Below are 21,195 nucleotides of genomic sequence, written 5' to 3' on the forward strand. Positions count from 1 at the left end.
TATATTGCTTGTTGCAAATAGTTGAAGGGATATACCATCTGGTTCAATCCACCAGTCTTTGGGATGTACAGCCTACAAACGTGGCATCGCATCATCACTGAAATTCACACAGATTACTTATTTGTGTAGTTACTTCATAGTAGCAGCATTGAGTAGCTAGCTTTACCTGTTGCTCAAACGTTTGAGATATTTTACCCTTTCAGGGTAATTAGATGTACACTTTGCACTTTTCTGGGCCTGAATTGATCTGTTCATGAATTTGTATGATATACAACAAGAAATAATTTGATCAGGACTGCCATTAACCCACAGGATGGAATTGATGAAGGCCTATTACCCTATTTCAGCACTACCCTTGTACAAATGATTTGGCCCGATTTGTGAGGTTGCCAATAAAGCCAATTTTATAATCCAAAGACTAGCAGATTGTATCAAGCAGCATATCAGTTGTTAAGGGACAAGGGAAAAAGCAACTGACACTTTGAAATGAAGCAAGGAATATGGAGACGCAGATCATCCATTATCTGACTGACTGGTAGAATTGGTTCAAGGGGTAGGATGACCTCCCTCCCTGTTCATATGCAATGGGAAAAGGGTGAAAATCTCAACATTCTGAGGACAACAGAAGAGAAAACTGCAGAGAAAACGGCCAGTGATAGAACATTATAGAGTCATTTGCTCCTGCATCTGCAGACTCTCTGTTAGTCTCATGGCTGCTACTACTAAATACTGTATATGTCAAAGGAGGAACAAGAAGTTAATTGAGGCAGAAAAATAGAGTATGAGAATAACCTTGAAAGAAACATCAAAGTAAACTGTAAGAGCTCCTACAAATATGTAAAAGGAAAAAATAGTCAATGCATACAAAGGTAGTCCTCTTACAATCTGAAATGAGAGAATGGATAAGGCAAAACAAGGAACTAGCAAAGCAATTAAACAACTACTTTACTTCTGTCTTCACAGAAGAAGATACAAAAACTTCCCAGAAATATTAAGATAGCAAGCATTTATTGTGAAGAAGAATTTGACAGAGATTAGTATTATTAAAATAAATCAACGATGGAGAAATTAATGGAACTAAAGGCTAAAAAATCCAGGTAATAACGGTGGTAGCCATGGAACTAGCAGATAAGTTGGCTGTCACCTTCCAAAATTTTGTAGGTACTGGAACAGTCCCAATAAATTGGAAGGTGACAAATGTTAACCCATCATTTAAAAATATTAGGGTGTGGGGAGAGAAGGGGAGAAAACTGGGAATTACAGTCTAACATTGCAGTAGCATAGTGGCTGAGTGGTTAGCACTGCTGCTTTACAATGCTAGGGACCTGGGTTCGATTCCAACCTCAGGCGACTGTCTGTGTGGAGTTCCTTCTGGGTGCTCCAGTTTCCTCCCACGATCCAAAGGTGTGCAGGTTAGGTGAATTGGCCATGCTAAATTGCCCATAGTGTTCAGGGATGTATAGGTTAAGTGCATTAGTTAGAGGTAAATGTAGAGTTAAAGATAGAGGAATGGGTCTGGTGGGGCTATTCTTCAGCAGGTCACCGTGACTTGTTGAGCCAAATAGCCTGTTTTTACATTTAGGGATTCAATTTGGTTCTATCAGTAGTTGGAAACTGCTGGAGCCTTTTATGAACTATGTGATAACAGGACACTTGGAAAATACCAACAGGATTATGCAAAGTCAACATGAATTTATGAAAGGGAAATCATGATTGACTATTCTATGAGAGATTTTTGAGGATGTAACAAGCAAAATAATGAAGGTGAAGCAATGGACATGATATATTTGAAAGTTCAGATAGCCTCTAATATAATCCCACATCAGAGTTTCGTATGTAAAATCAAAGCACGTGGGACGAATGGTACTGTACTGATATATTTGAGAATTAGTTAGCAGACTGGAAAGAGACAGTAGGTATAAATGCGTCATTTTCAGAGTGGAAGGCAAACAGGTGGGGCTACAACTATTCACAATATATCAATGACTTGGATAAGGGAATTAAATGCAACACCTTCAAGTTTGCTGATGACATGAAACTAGCTTAGATTGTGAATGGCGAAGAGCATGAAAAAAAGGCTTAGGGTGATTTAGATAAATTGAGAATTGAAAATGTACAGTAGATGCAGTATAATGTGGCTAAGTGTGAAGTTGTCACTTCATTACGTGATCTCTGGATTAACAATTCTGCAATAATACTACTAGACCATCTCGTCCCAATTGCACTATTCCACTTACCTCAACAACATCCCAGAGGCCAAAACTACTCAAAAGTTTATAAGAATTTGCCAATATCTTGCGAACCAGTCTTATGTTCACTGGGAAACATTTTTCAAACAGGCTATCACGATTTATCACAAGTGGTTCCACTTTCTGATTCAGCTTGTAGCGGACAATGTGAGGTTTGCGTTTTCCATCTATTACAATGCATGGTATTAAACTCTCTCTGAGTTGGTCCTGTGAACATTAAGAAAACAGCAATATCAAAAGGAGATGGGCTATTTACATATATGTATAGCAGAGAACTGAGAAGTTCTGAACAAATATTTGATCAATAATTCTCCAACTTCAATATAATTTAAAGTTTGACAATAAAACAAATTACATGCTTAGTCACTATGACCTTGGTTCTAGAATATTGCTGAAGAAAACAGCAGTTGTCAAACTTTTCATCTTGCATTCATCAGGACAAATTTCAAGAATACCAAATCTCGAAGAGACTAACAATTTATACCACCTTTGAAGAGGATGCTGATTGGTTGACGAGTGGGGATATCACATGGCTTTCCAGTTGTTTCAGTATGAGGTTATGTAAAATTGGATGGTGCCCAGTCCACTGTCTTCCCACTCAATATCAACTCACCCCATAATATGGTTCCTGTTAAAGAGCCAAATACAACTCTCACAAGAATCTTCTAGCCATTATTATTTCTCATCTCTATTTTCACCTAAACTCAGGACATCCCTTTCTGTTGTGCTAATATTATCATTAACTAACCGAGACATCATCACCACCACTCACACCTCCCCAAACCCCATCACCACCTTTTCTTACCTTCCTTTCCTTCCTAAATATCCTGTACCCTTTAAGAATCAGGTACCCTTTAAGAATGACATACCCAAGCTATGTCATTCACAGCTATGTCTCTGTAATGGTTACTGGATTATACTTATTTATTTCCATTTGTGCTCTCAGTTCATCTGTTTTGTTTTGAATGCTGTGTGCATTCAGATACAGGACCTTCAGTTTATCCTTTCATATTTTTTGTAAATTCTAATCTTCTCTGTCGGTTTAACTCTTAGATGTGCCTTCCCTATCCTTTCCTGTCATAGTCTGTTTCCATTATAATATCTTTCTCTGGCCAAGACTCTATACTTTGACTGACCACATCTTCCCAAATTGATGCCTTGCCACTACTATTTAGTTTAAAATATGTGGCTGGCAGGAACACAAGTCACTTCACGGTACAGGTATAGATCAAGACAGATCCCACTTTTCCCAGTAGTGCAGCCAATGCCCTATAAATTGAAATCCAATTTTCTCACACCAGTCTATGGACCACGCATTCATCCCTCTAATCTGATTTGTCCTATGCCAATTTGCATTTGCCTCTAGTAATAATACTGGGATTATGACCTTTGAGATTCTGCTTCTTTATTTGACTTGTTATTCTTCATAGACTATGCATTGCCTTCTTCTTTGGCTGACCAATGTCACCTATTGTATTCATTGCTGCCTTCTCCCCAGCTCCCCCACCGCCCCCCCCACCCCCTCATTTATCTCTCCACCCTTAAGGCTCCCTGCCTCTATTTCTGATGAAGGGCTTTTGCCCGAAACGTCGATTTTCCTGCTCCTCGGATGCTGCCTGACCTGCTGTGCTTTTCCAGCACCACTCTAATCTAAATAATGTCATTGGTACCTAAATATACCATGATGATTGGATAATAGCTTTCTCAATGCAATTCTTCTCCAGCTGTGAGCAGCTGTCCTGAAAGGTGGTATTGGGCAGGCAATATAACTATCTAGACTCACTTCTTGCTGCAGAGAATGGTGTTAATATCCTCATTATGCTGCCCCCTAATATCACATCATGAATTTTTGCTCCAAACTTGAATGACATCCTGTATCATGGTCAGTTAGTTCATCAACCTTTTCAGCCCTCACTCTCACCAGACATGCTGAAAGAATTTCAAAAGTGTTCGACAATTGGAGCATTCTGTCTATTGTATCTGTAATGGAATTCCAAATGACCTTGCCATCCTTTCTTTATAATTACCCTTATTTAAGTTCATATAGTTATTTCCGACCTAGTTTCTCACTCAAAATGAATGCTAAATTCTACTATATTACAGCCACTATTTCCCATACATTTCAATCATAGAAGCACAGAAGTCTTGTAGTGCTTAAGGAGGCTGTTTTCCCAAAACGCCTGCACTCTTTAAAGCCTTGATTTTATTTAAGCAATGTCAGTTTGCCTGTAGATCAGGTTATAATTCTAAAATTACCATCTTGGAAGATCTTTTCTTTTAAATTAGTTCTTAACTGTTCAAAATATTTCAGCAGAAACCCCTTTATTGTATTATCAATGTTTCTGAATCTATTCTCTCTCACTCCAGGTTCTTCTCCATCCCAGAACCAGGCAGCCAAGACAACCTTTGGGACTCAAGGTCATAGCTGCAGAATAGACTAACATTTCCCCCTAATTACACTATACCCTATCACGACTACATTCTTATTATATTCCCACTTGAATGGCTCCTTGTGCTATGGTGCTGTAGTCAGTTCACTTTCCTACCTCCAATCTATGCTCTCATTGAGACACAGCTTGCAAGAATCTCATAATTGTTGGACAATTGCAGGGGCAGAACTTCCTCGAAAGCTTCCTCTTGGGTCTTATATTTGCCTCACCTACAATGCAGACCCTCCTGTGTTTGATCACACCAAAGTGCTCACACACCTTGAAGTCTAGCAGCTCCCACATACCACAGTAACAACACATCTTCGACCACTCTATTAGTTCAGGACACAATCATAATTGTAATCAGAATCCTGCCATAGTTAGAACACACTAACACCATTAAAAAATGAAAACACGTCAAAATAACAATAGATGCCAAAGATTTCCAATTTTTTTCTTTTAAGTAGATAAAACAAATAAGTAAGATTAACATAATTTTAAATTAAATCATCCCAAAGGACTTCACAGCTAATGAATTAGCTTCAGATTTGTGGTCATTGCCAGTTTACAAACAAATGTGGTGGACAACTTATGTCCAGCAAGATTCCACAAGTAAATATGAGATAATGATTAAATTATCTGTCTTTGCTGATTGCTAAAAAGAGGCACAAAGCTGAAGGATTTCATCTTGCACTTCTCAGGATTGGGGCCCAAGAAACCAAACTTTGAAAGTGATCATTTACATACGAGAATCATGAGAAGAGGGTACTGATTGGTTGGACCATGGTTGGCATGGAGATGCAGCAGGAAATGTTCACAGTCAATCTTAGTTCATTAATTTGAGGCTATGCTTTATTGGTCAGGACATTGTCATGGAGAATGCAGCAGGAATTGGCTGTATCCAAACCCTTCCCTGTGCAATGCATGGATAATTTTGTTTAATTACAATCATCCAATGGTGAACGTTGAACACAGATTATTAGGTAAAAATTGGATCATCAGAATAAAGATTGGAAATACAAAGTCATTGTATTTATGTACCCGAAGTATCTCTATTCTGTCATGATCTGCCTCATATTTTTCTCCAATTTCAGTTTTCATTCGTTCAATAGCATCCTCCTCTTCTTCATCCTCTTCATCTTCCTCTTCCTCCCCCACGCTAAACTCATCTGCTAATATTTCCTCAATGTTTTCCTCATCTTCTTCGTCAGTAGCTTCACTTTCATTTGAGGCTTGTTCAAATGTATACGCCTGCAAAATCAGTACATAAATAATAGTTTAGACAAAAATGTAAAGTATGTCTTAGAATTAAACACTTTCAAATTTATATGATTAAACAAGATCCCGTTGTGCAGTAGTAAGCCAGAGGCTCCAGGTTCAAGACTCATTCAGAACTTGATCGCAAAGAAAAGTATGTTCCTAATATGGTGAAATAGGTTCAGCATCACCCTGTAAATACTCTAATGCAGGCAGTAAGAGCAGGAGAGATTCCTGGAAAGAAAATTGAAGCCTCCAACATGACAATTCATAGCTCTGTTACATAACTCTCCCTCAGGTTAAACCACCATTGGTTCTCTCTCTCTCTCTTTCTAATGAGAGAACAGCCCTATGGTCTGGTAAGATTATGGCAACTTGACATAGCACTTACAGGTGTATTCACAGCAACTTGGCTCAGTTGGGTGGTACATACCAGCCTGGTGCCAACAGCACAAGGTTTAATGTCTGTTTCAACTGGGGCAGAGCCAGGAACCTGCTTCCTTACCCTACCCATGAGTTTAAAGCTGACCTGCCTTCTGGCAGACAACTAAAGAAGATGAATAAACAAATAAAAGATGCTGGAAATATGAAACAAAAACAGAAATCACAGCATCTGCAGAGAGAAACAAAGTTAATCTTTTGATTCTGATGACTTATCTTCAGAAGAGGATTCATTTCTGACTTGAAATGTTAACTTGAGAGCGAATGGTGACAGCAGCCTCATTAACATCAGGAGATTGGAACATAATTTTACCTCATTTTCTTTCTTTTTTTCAGCTCGCTCTGCCAAAAGTTCCTGCCTTCTTTTTTCAATTTTTTCATCCTAAAATGCAGATCAATAACAATTGGCTGATGTCACATAAATTTCAAATACGAAGTTTAGTCAGATTTTTAAAACAACATTTTAAGGATAATTTTAAATCTGATCTCACATTTTAAAGTTTCTACAAGAACAACACTCAAATCCAAATATATTTCAACAAATTTAGATGACACTGTTGCAAGGATTGCATATTTTTATTCATTTGTTCAGTAAAAAAAATTATAAAGTAATGCCAAACATATCAGAGAAGATTTAACTTTGATTACAAAGTGAGAACATACTGTTCGTGAATTGCTTTTCACTTCTTTGGGATGGATGCTTTACAATTAATGTATTGCTTGAAGGCCAAAATGACCATGATTTTTGTACACAGCAACATCCCAAAATAGCAAATTAGACAGGTGATCCTAAGAAATATGAATGTTCAGTGGAAATGGGAGGAGGAAAATCAGGATTGAAATTTGTGAAGAAAGGCAGATTTAACAATGTGAGTGAAGAAATGGGGATTTGAAACAAGAGAGGACATCTAGGAACTAAGTATCAAGAGATGGGAACACAGGTGGAAAAAGACTGAGTGCTTGAGGAGAATTGGAGATTGAACAAGGGAAGAGCACCTAGTCTTCCAAGTATCAGTGAGATTGGAAATGAATATGAATGCAATTTATAAATCAAATAGAGAGCTCTTCTGGAACTTGACATCTCTGGGGCATGTCCAGTTTTCAAAACAGGGATGGAACAGAGAACCACTGTCAAATGAAAAGCTCATTGCAAGTTTGTTCACAGGGGCTGGGGAGGGCATGGATGGGATTTTCAATTGTGAATTTGGCAAAATTGAGTGACATGTGCATGAAACAATGCATGAAAGCAATGACCATAAGACTGGACTACAGCACAAAAATGAGCCCAGTGACAGGGAGACAGCAATAAACAAAGTGGAAACTCTATGCAGCTGAATTGCTTCCATTAGTTCCATGCTGCTAGGGGTTTGGAGCTCAGAGAAGCCTTGGGAGTCATTGGTGACCCTTTGCTGTGAAGGTCTGAGGAAGGGTCACTGGACCTGAAATATTAGCTTTGATTTCCTCTCCACAGTTGCTGCCAGACCTGCTGTTGTTCCAGCAATTTCTGTTTTTGTTACTGATTTCCAACATCTGCAGTTCTCTCAGTTTTTATTATATTCCTTGATATGAAAAATGTTTTTTTTCAGTTACTACACCTTTTCTGGAGAGGGAAAATTTATTCCTGAGGTGATAGATTGGGTGTAATGTCATTGGATTGAATGACAGAGGTCCAGGCTAAACTTTGGGGTCATGTAAAATGCAGCATTATTTGGATGAAAGTCAGTCAGACAGAGAAAAACAAAATCTTGAATTTGAAAAACAAAGAGCATAAGAAATGCAAATGTGAAGGCTTGAACCTCTTCTTTAAGAGAAAGCACTTAGTAAGAGATGTAAGAGGAGAGGCAGAAAGGTTTCTTCCATTTGTAGGTTAGACCAGGACGAGAGGACATAATCCCAGAATAAACAGTTGCTTACTTAAGACAGAGATGAGGAGGAATTTCTTCTCCGAGAGGATTACAAATCTGTGGAATTCTTTACCGCAGAGGGCCATAGAGACTGGGTGGTTAAATATATTCATGATTTAGATAGACAGGATTTTATTGGTAAAGGAATGAAGGATTTGGGGAAAAGGCAGGGAATTGGAGTTAAGGATTATGAGATCAGCCACAATTTCATTGAATGGCAAAGCAAATGCAATTGGCTGATTGAACTACTTTTGCTCCTATATCTTCTGGTCTTCAATAAAAAAAATCAAAAAGAATGAACTGTTTAAAGAAATGCTGAGATTGTATGGTGAAAGAAAAGCTCATAGTTAAATTTGAAGAGTAGAGTTCCACTTCCAGTTTTGATGGTAATAAGAAACCTTTGTTTAGTGCCTAAATTCACTGAGGACTGAATTGAGAGATGTTTAATGTCATTTCACAAAGTGGCTACTAAGCTCAGGTGACCAAAGCAGACATGGACTCTTGTTTTGCAGAGCATTTTGGTAGGAAAAGCGATGGATGTTTTTTCCAATTTTTTCAGTAAAATGTTTCATTAAAATTCTGCAGTACTGAATGCTTATAGACTTGCTTGTCAATTATCAATTAATATTTCAGACTTTAAAGAGAATACTAAATGAAATATTTGCAAAATTGGTATGGAGGAAGAAATGTGTTACTGGTAGGTTCAAGCTTTGAAGCTTGAAATGTATTTTGAGAACATGAGAGAGCTACTAATGATGGAAAAACAGCATCATAGCAGCCTTAGATCATACTTGGAACACTGCAAGGTTTCTATGATAAGGGAAGCAACAGATCTGATAGATGGGTATGATATATCACTTAGGCAGATGGGGGCAGTAGATTACCACTTGCAACTCCACAGGGAAACTGTAGGAAAAGAAAAGATTGTGTCTTCGGGGGAAGAGAGAAGCTGTTTCAGTCAATAGAGACGATTATATTAAAGGATAAAGAAACCGGTGTGCCTTTATCACTAAGATAGGGCATGTAAACATTAAATGAATAGTGGCTTAAGGAGTTTTTGGAAAAGATCCCATCTCTAAAGAAAATGAGTGTTAAAACAGCAAACTGATAGAACTGTTCCCTCAAAATCTATTAAAATGGTGAAAAGGGTTTAAGACAGTCAAGGGATTTCTTTCTAGGTTTTAGTCAAAGTGTTTCAGGTTGTGGGAGGCTACAGACATTTTATTGCTAATGGAAATTACTAAACAGTAATATTCTTTATTCATTCATGAGAAGTAGGTGTTGCTGGCTAGGTCAGAATTTATTGCCCACCAAAAAAAAAGTAATAAATTAGAATTTTGAAAGACATGAGAGCAGTTCAGTCATTGATAATGGCTCTTAATTATTTTTTTTCCCCAGATGGCTTCATGAACAACAAAATATTAACATGGGGCATACAGAGAATTTATGGAGCTGTCCATTGCATTGTGTTGATTTACAAAGTGACTTAGTAAATGGAGCTTTTATTATGAGAATTAGTTCACCTGTGGAAATGGTAGATTTGATATTTGGTAATAATTTGGCAGGCACAAAAGGTAAGATCGATTGTAGCAGTTGCCCAAAAGTACTGTGACCAAACTCAAGAAGCTTACCATTGATGCAGAGGCAGGTGGAACTACTTGAAAAGGCAAATATGAACATATTAAGATTGACTATGAGCAGCGGCAAAACAAGCAGTTCAGGACCAAGCAAAGTGTGAGGAACTTTCTACATTACAATACAAATGGAGGAATAAGATTAGAGTAAAGAACAAACTTTCACATACAAAACATGTGTTAGACAATAAGAGACAAGAACCTGTGACAGCTTTGGTCACAGGAAGTACCACACTTGAATGAAGATTTGAAATGTCAAAACATTTGGATGAAATTGTGGAGAAAGAGTCAGCAGGGAGAATAAGAAGATTGTGGCACATCACTTAACAAAACTGAAAGACGATGAGTAAAGAGAGCAAAATGGCCTTGGTGCAGGTTTTATCCAAGCCCAAGATGGTGGCACAGTAGGAGACTCCAGCGGAGCTCGTCTGCTCCATGTGTTCCTTTCCTTTTTTTTCTCCTCTCTTGTACTTTTTTTTCTCTTCTTTCTCCTTTTCTGCCAGCGGGCAGGACCAGCCCAGATCAGAATGGGAATGGCAGCCAGTGGCTCAGATCTGAGTAGGAATGGCAGCCAGAGACCCAGAATGGAGCAGGGATTACGGCCAGTGGCCCAGGGCGTGGAGACAGCGATCTGCGGCCCAGCCGCTGGCAGGCCCAGAATGGTAAGCAGCTTAGAGCAGAGCTAAGGCAGACAGCGGTCCAGACTGGGGGCTGCCAGTGACCCGAAGTGGGGATTGCCTGCTGCCCAGAGCAGAGCAGGGGGCAGCCAGTGGCCCAAAGCAGACTGGGAATGGCCAATAGGCCTGGAGCAAAGATGGCTACTGGTTAAGAACTGGTGGAACTCAGTCAGACCACATGGAAGCCCTTATACAAAGACTGTATTCAGTGTGGATTAATTAATGAAATGACAATCTGTCTTAAAGAAAATGATTGAGGAAGACAATATTGAAGCTGCTTCCTTTAAAAAAACTTGAAGTACTAACCAAACACATTTTTCCATCAAGAGAGAAGAGCAAAAGAAAACCAATGTACCTCTGCACTAAAGTAAGGAAATCTATTAGCAAGTCATTTGTATCACATATTATGACAATGTTGTAGCTTTAAGAGGTTATTTTGTCCTTTTTTTTGAAGATAGTTTTAGACAGAGATGATTGAGCAGTCTAGTAGGAACAATATACTAAACAGCTTGTGAAGCCTTTGTTTTTTTTAAAGTTGGAACAATAAAAGCAGCCTGTATAGGTGGTCAAATTCCCACAGAACCAGAATCTTTAGCTTAGCTTTCAGCAGTTGCTGTTGGGGTCTTGAAGTGGAAGCTAATTTTACCTCTCTCAGTTACAGCCAAAAGTTGGAGGTTCTCTACCTGCTACGATAGTTGGATATGAGACAATCTGTTAAGTTTTTCAATAAGAGTTGTTGTTCCAATTCCTTCTTTATTTTGTTATATGTTTTAACTATAGAGTTTGAATAAAGTGTGTTTTACTTTAATTTTGGTTTGAACAATTGCATTGCATCTGTAACACAACACCTTACATTTAAAAATAAGAAAACGTTAGGATCTCGGCTATCTTATAATATTTTGAGGGAGTTTGAATCTAGTCCATAACACTCTGCATGGTGGTTCAGTGGTTAACACTGCTGCCTCAGTGCTAGGGATCTGGGTTCAATTCCAGCCTTGGGCAACTGTCTCTGTAGACTTTGCATGTTCTCCCTGTTTTATATGTTGGTTTCCTCTGGGTGCTCTGGATTTCCCCCTCAGTCCAAAGATCTGCAGGCTGGGTGGAATGGCCATATTGAAATTGTCCATATTGTTTAGGGATGTGTATGCTAGGTAGATTAACATGGTAAATGTGGAGTTATGGGATGTGGTAGGGTATGGGTAGCAGATGCTCAGAGGGTAGGTATGCACTCGATAGGCTTAAAAGAATCCTTCCATACTGTAGGAGTTCTATGGTTCTATACTTGACCAATCTCCCCCCTATTGATATACTGGTGCAGATTACTGTTTGAAGGTTCTGCAGAAAATGTTAAAAAATGTACAAAATAGGAATATAAGCTGGCCAAGTTATTTCTAAAGAAAACTTTAATGTACTTTAAGTACATTATGACCAATAAAAGATGTAGGTTCTGTCCAGTGTTTTATGAAAGAGTAAAGGAAAAATATAGACTGTGATAATGCTATTATGCTTAACTCCTATTATCCTTCTCACATGCATTAATTTTGTTTGATGAAGCTCTTACAACGCTGTAAATGCAACATGTGTAATTGTGAAGAAATGAAAATGTTGAATGTATGCATAAGCTATTTATTAGATATTTAAAGTGATAATATCTTGAAGTCCATTGGAATTTTTTTTCATTTATTTATGAGATGTGAGCATTGCTGGCTGATCAGTATTTATTGCCAGTCCCTAGTTGCCCTTGAGGAGGTGGTGGTGGGCTGTCTTGAACCGCTACAAACCATGTGCTGTAGATTGACTCACAATGCCATTAGCAAGGGAACTCCAGGATTCTGACCCAGTGACAGTGAAGGAATGGATAATATGTTTCCAAATCAGGATGTTGGAGGGGAACTTGAAGTTGGTGGTGTCCTTGCTCTACATGGTAATGGTGCTGGGTTTGAAAGGTGAATTTCTGCAGTGCTTCTTGCAGATAGTAGCACTGTTGTGTGTTGAGTGTCAGTTGTTGAGGGACTGGATGTTTATGGATAAGGTGTCAGTCAAGCTGGCTGCTTTGTCCTGAATGATCTCAAGCTTCTTGAGTGATGTTGAAACTGTGTGTCCCCCATCTATCACATTCCTGACTTCTGCCTTGTAGATGATGGACAGACTTTCGGGAATCAGGAGGTGAGTTATATGCCACAGTACTCCTAGCCTCTCACCTGCTCTTGAAGCCATTGTGCTTATTGTAGCCAGAGTCCAGTTGAGTTTCTGGTGAATAGTAACCCCCATGATGTTGATATTGGGTGATTCAGTGATGGTCACACCATTGAATGTCAAGGGATGGTGGTTAGATTGTGTCTTCTTGGAGATGGTGATTGCCTGATATTTGTGTGCCATGAATGTTAGTTACCATTTGTCAGCCCAAGCCTGGATATTGTCCAGATTTCATAGAACATAGAACAGTACAGCACAGAACAGGCCCTTCAGCCCACGATGTTGTGCCGACCATTGATCCTCATGTAAGGTAAACCTAATGTACAAACCCTCAAATTTCTGTGACCATATGCATGTAGAGCAGTCTCTTAAATATCCCCAATGACCTTGCTTCCACAACTGCTGCTGGCAACGCATTCCATGCTCTCACAACTCTCTGCGTAAAGAACCCGCCTCTGACATCCCCTCTATACTTTCCGCCAAACAGCATAAAACTATGACACCTCGTGTTAACAATTTCTGCCCTGGGAAAAAGTCTCTGGCTATCAACTCTATCTATGCCTCTCAATATCTTGTACACCTCAATTAGGACCCCTCTCTTCCTTCTTTTTTCCAATGAAAAAAGTCCGAGCTCAGTCAACCTCTCTTCGTAAGATAAGCCCTCCATTCCAGGCAGCATCCTGGTAAACCTTCTCTGAACCCTCTCCAAAGCATCCACATCTGTCTTATAATAGGGCGACCAGAACTGGACACAGTATTCCAAGTGCGGTCTAACCAAAGTTTTATAGAGCTGCAACAAGATCTCACGGCTCTTAAACTCAATCCCCCTGTTAATGAAAGCCAAAACACCATATGCTTTCTTAACAACCCTGTCCACTTGGGTGGCAATTTTAAGGGATCTACGTACCTGTACACCAAGATCCCGCTGTTTCTCCACACTGACAAGAATCCTGTCTTTAATCTTGTACTCAACTTTCAAGTTCAACCTTCCAAAATGCATCACTTCGCATTTATCCAGGTTGAACTCCATCTGCCACCTCTCAGCCCATCTCTGCATCCTGTCAATGTCACGCTGCAGCCTACAACAGTCCTCTATACTGTCAACGACACCTCCGACCTTTGTGTCGTCTGCAAACTTGCTAACCCATCCTTCAATTTCCTCATCCAAGTCATTAATAAAAATTAAAAAGAGTAGACGCCCAAGAACAGAACCCTGCGGAACACCACTCACCACTGACCTCCAGGCAGAATACTTTCCTTCCACTACCACTCTTCTGTCTTCTGTCAACCAGCCAATTCTGTATCCAGACAGCTAAATTTCCCTGTATCCCATTCCTCCTGACCTTCTGAATGAACCTACCATGGGGAACCTTATCAAATGCCTTGCTGAAATCCATATACACCACATCCACCGCTCGACCCTCATCAACTTGTCTAGTAACATCTTCAAAGAACTCAATAAGATTGTGAGGCATGACCTGCCCCTCACAAAGCCGTGCTGACTGCATATAATCAAGCCATGCTCTTCCAGATGGTCATAAATCCTAAGCCTCAGAATCTTTTCTAACACCTTGCAGACGACAGACGTGAGACTGACTGGTCTGTAATTGCCGGGGATTTCCCTCTTTCCTTTCTTGAAGAGAGGAATTACATTTGCCTCCCTCCAGTCCTCACGTACGACTCCGGTGGAGAGCGAGGATGCAAAGATCTTCGCAAGCGGCGAAGCAATCACATTTCTCGCTTCCCAAAGCAGCCAAGGACAAATCTGGTCTAGCCCTGGCGACTTGTCAATCTTAATGTTTGTCAAAATTTTCAGCACATCAGCTTCCTCAATCTCTATCCATTCCAGCATGCTTACCTGCTCCTCAATGGTTTCATTCACTACAAGATCCTTTTCTTTAGTAAATACAAAAGCAAAAAACTCATTTAGGGCTTCCCCTACCTCCTCAGACTCTATACACAAATTCCCTATGTTATTCCTGATCGGCCCTACTCTTTCTTTGATCATTCTCTTATTCCTCACATATGCGTAAAATGCCTTTGGATTCTCCCTAATCCTTCCTGCCAAGCCTTTTTCGTGCCCCCTCCTGGCTCTCCTCACACCATTTTTGAGCTCCTTCATCGACTGCCTGTAATCCTCTAGAGCTGAGCAAGACCCTTGCTTCCTCCACCTTACATAAGCTGCCTTCTTTCTTTTGACGAGAAGCTCCTCTGCTCTCGTCATCCAAGGTTCCTTTATCTTACCCCTTCTTGCCTGTCTCAGAGGAACACATTTATGCATTACTCGCAACAACTGTTCCTTAAACAATCTCCATATGTCTATAGTGCCCTTTCCATGGAACAATTGCTCCCAGTCCATGCTTCCCAACTCATGTCTGATAGCATCATAGTTTCCTTTTCCCCAATTAAATATCCTCCCATTGTGCCTGCTTCTTTCCTTCTCCATAACTATGTAGAATGTGAGGCAGTTGTGGTCACTATCACCAAAATGCTCTCCCACCGCAAGATCTGACGCCTGCCCCGGCTCGTTGCCGAGCACCAAATCCAAAATGGCCTCTCCCCTCGTCGGCCTGTCAACGTACTGAGTTAGGAAACCCTCCTGAACACACCTTACAAAAACAGCTCCTTCCAAACCATCTGCTCGAAGGAGGTTCCAATCAGTATTGGGAAAGTTAAAGTCACCCATTACAACAACCCTACTACATTCACACTTTTCTAAAATCTGCCGACCTATTCTTTCTTCAATCTCCCTGCTGCTATTGGGGGGCCTGTAGTAAACCTCTAATGAGGTGACTGCTCCCTTTCGTTACTTTTGAATTTGAAATGCTTCAGTATCTAAGAAGCAAATGGTGCTGAACACTCTGCAATTATCAGTGAACATCCCTAACTCTGATCTTATGATAGAGGGAAGGTCATTGATGAATTAGCTGAAGAAACTATGAAGTTATTGTCAAGAAACCTTGGCTGGGGTGAAGCTTTCTTTCTCAAAAGGAGTTAAATGTGAGGAAATCTAAGCTCTAGACAGCACTGTCCACCTGGCATGTTTTCAATTGGTGGGGCACTTAAAATAGGGCAAGTACACCACACAACACATTCCCTCCTACTCGCAAACTCACTCCAATAACAGGTAGGATGGGCAGGCTCTGAAATTGGCAGTCTGCCCATATGCAAATCATAATTATTGTTCCATTGAGCTTTTCAAATTATCCTATACTGCCCACACCAAAATACAGGACAACATATTTTGAAAAGGACAGCAAGAAAGAGATCCTACCTTCAAGAGATGATCTTTATTTATTGGGGGCACCCTGAATATTACAACATCCCCTTCCTTCCTACCTAACTTTTGTGTCAGGAGGACAAACAGTGATTATCTCAACTGGATGGATTGCTAAGAAATTCATTTGATTAACTTTGGTTGTGTCTGCCATTTAATATGCCATTTGTATGTTTGATCACAGTTTGCCTGTTAATTCATGATTACTTAATTTGTATGAAGTACAATATGAATACTAAACAAGGTGATGAAGACTGAGGTTACACATGATCGAATCATGAAGGAATGCAGAAATAAGGCTTTTTAACTGAGGACTTTTGTAATGTGTGATGCTTCTCATAGTAATTGAGGTAAATACTAGAACAGTTTTAAAAGCTGACATGATATGTACTTGAAAAGAATGTATTTAAGATTGAATGGTGGGCTGGAAGGGTCATAGGAAAGTGTACTAATATTAGGGCTACATGACCTCATATTCTGTTATTTTTCATTACCTATGACACTTCTACTTAATTGAGTTAGACGGCAGAGAGTTAATTACAAATGTTTAAGTTGAACTGAGTATAAAAAATGTGCTTTGCGGGAAACAGCATGTGCACAGTTGCTCAGTTTAGTTTAAAGCAGTCTCTCCAGGCAAAGTTTGACTTATGAAATCGAGCTCTGATCGGCTCTGACTAGGCTTCTGATTTAGAGTCATGGTCCTACAGCATAGAGACAGTGCCTTTGGCCCAAACTGGTCCATGCCGACTAAAATAACCACACACACTCACCTTATTTCCCTGCACTTGGCCCATATCCTTCTAAATCTTTCTTATACATGTATTTGTCCAAATACCCTTTAAATGTTGTGAATGTGTCCGCCTCAACTACTTCCACTGACAGCTCATTCTATATTCGTACCACCCTCTGTAAAAAAGTTGCCCTCAGGTTCTCTTTTATTTTTTCCTCTCTAACCTTAAACTGATGCCCTCCAGTCCTTAATTCCCCAACCCTGGGAAAAAGGCCTATTCATGTCTATCATGATGTCATACACTTCTATAAGTTCCCCCCTCAGTCTCCTACCTTGTCCAACCTCTCCCTATAAATCAGACTGTTGAGTCCTGGCAACATCCTTGTAAATTTCTTCTGCACTCTTTCCAATTTAATAACACCCTTCCTATAGCAAGGTGACCAAAAGTGAACACAATACTCCAAGTGCAGCCTCACCAATGTCATGTAAAACTGCAACATATCTTCCCAACTTCTACACTCAATGCCCTGCCTGCTGAAGGCCAGTGTGCCAAAAGCCTTCACTGCTCTGTCTCCCTGTGACTCCACTTTCAGAGCACCATGCGCCTGAACTCCAAGGTCCCTCTATTCCACCACACTCCTTAAGGCCTTATCATTCACCATGAAATGGCTACCTTGATTTGACTTCCCAAAATGCAAGATTTCACACTTGCCATTTGCCATTTCTCAGCTCACTTCCCCAGAAATTTCTGATAACCTTCCTCACTGTTAATGATACTTCCTATTTTAGAGTCGATTTAGAATTCCACCTATTTTGAATTCTTGGCTTCAGAGAGAACCTGAGTTGAAACTAGAATAGAAGGAGATAGATAAACAATTGGGGCCTTACAAAAGGGAACTTCAGCTATATTTATAAAGGTTTCAGAATTATTATTATTTATAGATGAGATATTGCGGTGCTAAATGTTTCCTACCAATTGTGTATAGATTATCAGTAAATTATTTTGTACAGTTGGTTATGGAAAGAATACAGTGTTAACTGTAATATTGATATTTATTGGTGCAATTTCAGTGAGTTCTTATGAGTGAATGGTGGAATCAAAATTCCTCCCATCTCTGGTTTCCTCACCCAACCTCCACCCATCTTTGACTCTACCTCTTCACTTCCCTCAATTTCCTTTCTTGCCTATTTTTGTATGGCTGCTGGTTCTCAAAAAAACAGCTGTGGCTACAAAACTGCAGAAAAGACATTCAACTGCACAGGATTTAAATAACTCTACAGAGGCCGGTATCCTGTCATCAAGTCACCCTTTATTTACAAAGAAACAGTTCTTTACTATAGTACTGCCTCATACAGTGACAGGCACCAGATTGTCAGTATCATGGATACTCAGTCTTCTTATGTCAGCCAGAGCTCCCTGATTAAGCCAGATTAACTATCTGAATCTGTGAACTCGTACTCTATGATGTTCAGCTGGCTGTCCTCATTACAATCACCACAGGGATCTAACTGGCATAAATTAAATGCAATAATATTTGCAGTTGTTACCTCATCAGATATCACAACAGAAGTTAGAATCCCTGTATAGGTTGTTCTGCTATGATGCAACAGTTGTGTTCCTCTGCAACCTCAAAGTATAGAAAATCGTGCTGCAGAAAATTGCTAATAGAAAATCACTATACCCATTCAGTAGAAAGTTCACGCTATTTAAACAATGCCCACAATTTGTCAATCCTGTTATGGCCAATTTACACTGATGAAACACGTGTTATGGCAGAATGATCTGGACTTACTGATTGTAATCTCACCCTCGCATGGCAATCCAGTGCAGCATCCAAAGTTAAACTTTTATCTGGAATAACTGAGCAAACTTGATCCTTCATTGTTTCTAGCTGTGATGTGATGGACTCTCCATCAGGAAGGTTAACTACATCAGACAGCAGGAAGACTAGTTATAACGTACTGAAATCTAGCACTTCAGTCGAAAGAAAGATCAATTTATAGCATGACTCTGGTTGACATTTCACAGCAAACACTACATAAAAACCCATGGGGTAATATTCAGGTGGCTGAGTTGCAAAGTACACTGGCTGGTTGTGTTATCCCTCTTGTGGGAATGAGAAGCCACTTTGAGTCAGACCTCATCAACATGCCACCAACCAGCTGAATGTCAGGAATGCCAATTCTACCAAAGTTCCTCAATTTGAAATTGTCTAGTCAGATGCTTTACTAGCTGGTAGAATGATAGATTCATGGGCAGGGCAAGGTGTGGCAATAGGAACTCTTAGCATCACCTGCCCCTGATGCTTATGTGGGACCTTATTCTCTTAACTGATAATTTTTCTGCATCCATAGCTCCACCCAGTGGTCCTCCAACTTGCCTTTGGTGACCTATTCACATTATTGGAAGCTAATATGCAATGCTCAACGATGCTGCCATCTAATTAAGGTAGGCAGCAGTGCAGACCAATGTCAAAGAACTTTACAGTTCTGAAGGAATTCCACCGGGTCTCAAAACAGCTGCCCAGCTAGCCCCATGCTCCAGCCCTATCACTGTAGCCCTCTAGATTAATCACTTTCAAATATGCATCCAACTCTCTTTTGAAACCTCCTAATGGGGGAATCCACTGCTCCCCCAGGAAGTGCATTCCAAATCCTCACAGCTCTCTGAGTAAAGAAGTTTCTCCTCATCTTACTCCTAGCTTTCTTGTTGACAATTTTGACATTGTGACCCCTAGTTACTGACATACTAACTAGTAGAAACAGAATATTCTTCTTTATCCTGTCAAAATTGTCCATATTTTTGAACACCTCAATAAGGCGACTTCCTCCTGTTATGAAGGTGGTTCATTATTTAGAATTTTTGAGCACTCACGTTTAAAATTTTGTTCATTCAGATGTTTATGAAAATGCTTAGACATCTTTTTAAGTAAGATTAGTGGAAGGTCAAATTTTTTAAAAAATTCAGTCTAAGTCAATTGATTTAAGCTAAGTAAATCTGATAAGACTATGGAACTACTTGAACCTGTTTACTGGAAGTCACATATTTGGGATTATGACTATCAGGAGTTGGCTTTTTGGAATGTTGCTTAGAGCTCAGTTGGTGTGTATAGCCTACCCTTTGTTACCTTGCCGAGAAAACCCCAAGGAAACCAATCAAAAGCTGGAAAGAAAAAAACTTATACAGGAAATCTGAGAAGCTTTTGGAATACTTTTTTACAACCACTGAATAAAATGGTTCTGACAAGATCTGATGATGACTACATGTGTCTGGTACACCAGGATGCTAGGCCAATAGCCGCCTGGACCATTTCATATTCTATCCATTTTTTCCCATGAATTAACAATTATTTGGCTAACAATATTTTGTAAAGTTGACTTCTGCAGAGAAATTTTCTTTAATTTTTATTGATTGTAAATGAATGCGTATTTGTGTCAGGTTAATTAGGAGAGTATGTTTATATATGTAATGATAATTTCATTAGACTAATAATCCAGAATCCCAAGTTAAAGCTCTGGGAACAAAGGATCAAATCTCACCAGGCAAACCAGTGAAATTTCATAGAGTCATAGAGGTATACAGCACAGAAACAGACTATTCAGTCCAACCTGGCGGAGGTGGGTACTGCAGATGCTGGAAATTAGGCTTTTGCACAAAACGTTGATTTTCCTGCTCCTCGGATGCTGCCTGACCTACTGTGCTTTACCAGCACCACTCTAATCTTATTCAGTCCAACTTGTCTGTGCTGAACTGATGTGCTAAACTGATCTAGTCCCATTTGCCAGCACTTGGCCCATATACCTTTAAAGCCTTCCCATCCTATCCTCTTCTAGAGGTACTCTTAAATGTTGTAACTGAACCCACCTCCACCATCTCCTCTGGCAGTTCGTTCCATACACACACCACCTTCTGCATGAAAGAGTTGCCCCTTGGGTCCTTTTTAAATCTTCCCTTGCTCACCTTAAATATGTCCCCTCTAGTTTTGGACTTCTCTAGCCTGGGAAAAAGACCTTGGCTGTTTATTCATTCTATACATGTCCCTCATGATTATATAAACTTCTATAAGGTCACCCTCAGCCTCTAATGCTTCAGGGAAAAAAGTTGTAGACTATTCCATCTTTCCCTATTGTTCAAACCCACCAATCCCAGCAACATCTTTGTAAATCTTTTCTGAAACCTTTCAAGTTTAATAACATCTTTCCTTTAGCAGGGAGACCAGAATTGAATGTTGTATTCCAATTAGATGTTTCAGCAAGAACAGAGATGGTAAAAGAGGCAGGGTGTGGCATTGTTAATCAAGGGTAGTATTACAGCAGTTGAGATAATGCTTGAGGACTCATCCACTGAGGTAGTTTGGGCTGAGGTTAGAAACAGGAAAGAAGAGGTCACCCTGTTGGGAG

At 39.8% G+C, this 21,195-nt stretch overlaps 1 protein-coding gene across 3 annotated transcripts in view; it reads right to left on the bottom strand.

Annotated features, from left to right (window-relative positions):
• ak9 (adenylate kinase 9) overlaps nucleotides 1-21,195 on the bottom strand; it is a 274,249-nt gene that overhangs the window by 49,160 nt on the left and 203,894 nt on the right. For all 3 annotated transcript variants that reach the window (XM_087983041.1, XM_087983046.1, XM_087983034.1), the window contains 3 exons: nucleotides 6,690-6,758; nucleotides 5,720-5,929; nucleotides 2,238-2,456 (listed from right to left, as the gene is read on the bottom strand). In XM_087983041.1, the coding sequence (XP_087839167.1) occupies nucleotides 2,238-2,456; nucleotides 5,720-5,929; nucleotides 6,690-6,758 (498 nt within the window). The remainder of the gene's footprint in view (nucleotides 1-2,237; nucleotides 2,457-5,719; nucleotides 5,930-6,689; nucleotides 6,759-21,195) is intronic.

The sequence above is a fragment of the Chiloscyllium plagiosum genome, unplaced genomic scaffold (assembly GCF_037043375.1).
Source record: "Chiloscyllium plagiosum isolate Xiang-an unplaced genomic scaffold, Cpla_swu_hap1 HiC_scaffold_3, whole genome shotgun sequence".
Lineage (NCBI taxonomy): Eukaryota > Metazoa > Chordata > Chondrichthyes > Orectolobiformes > Hemiscylliidae > Chiloscyllium > Chiloscyllium plagiosum.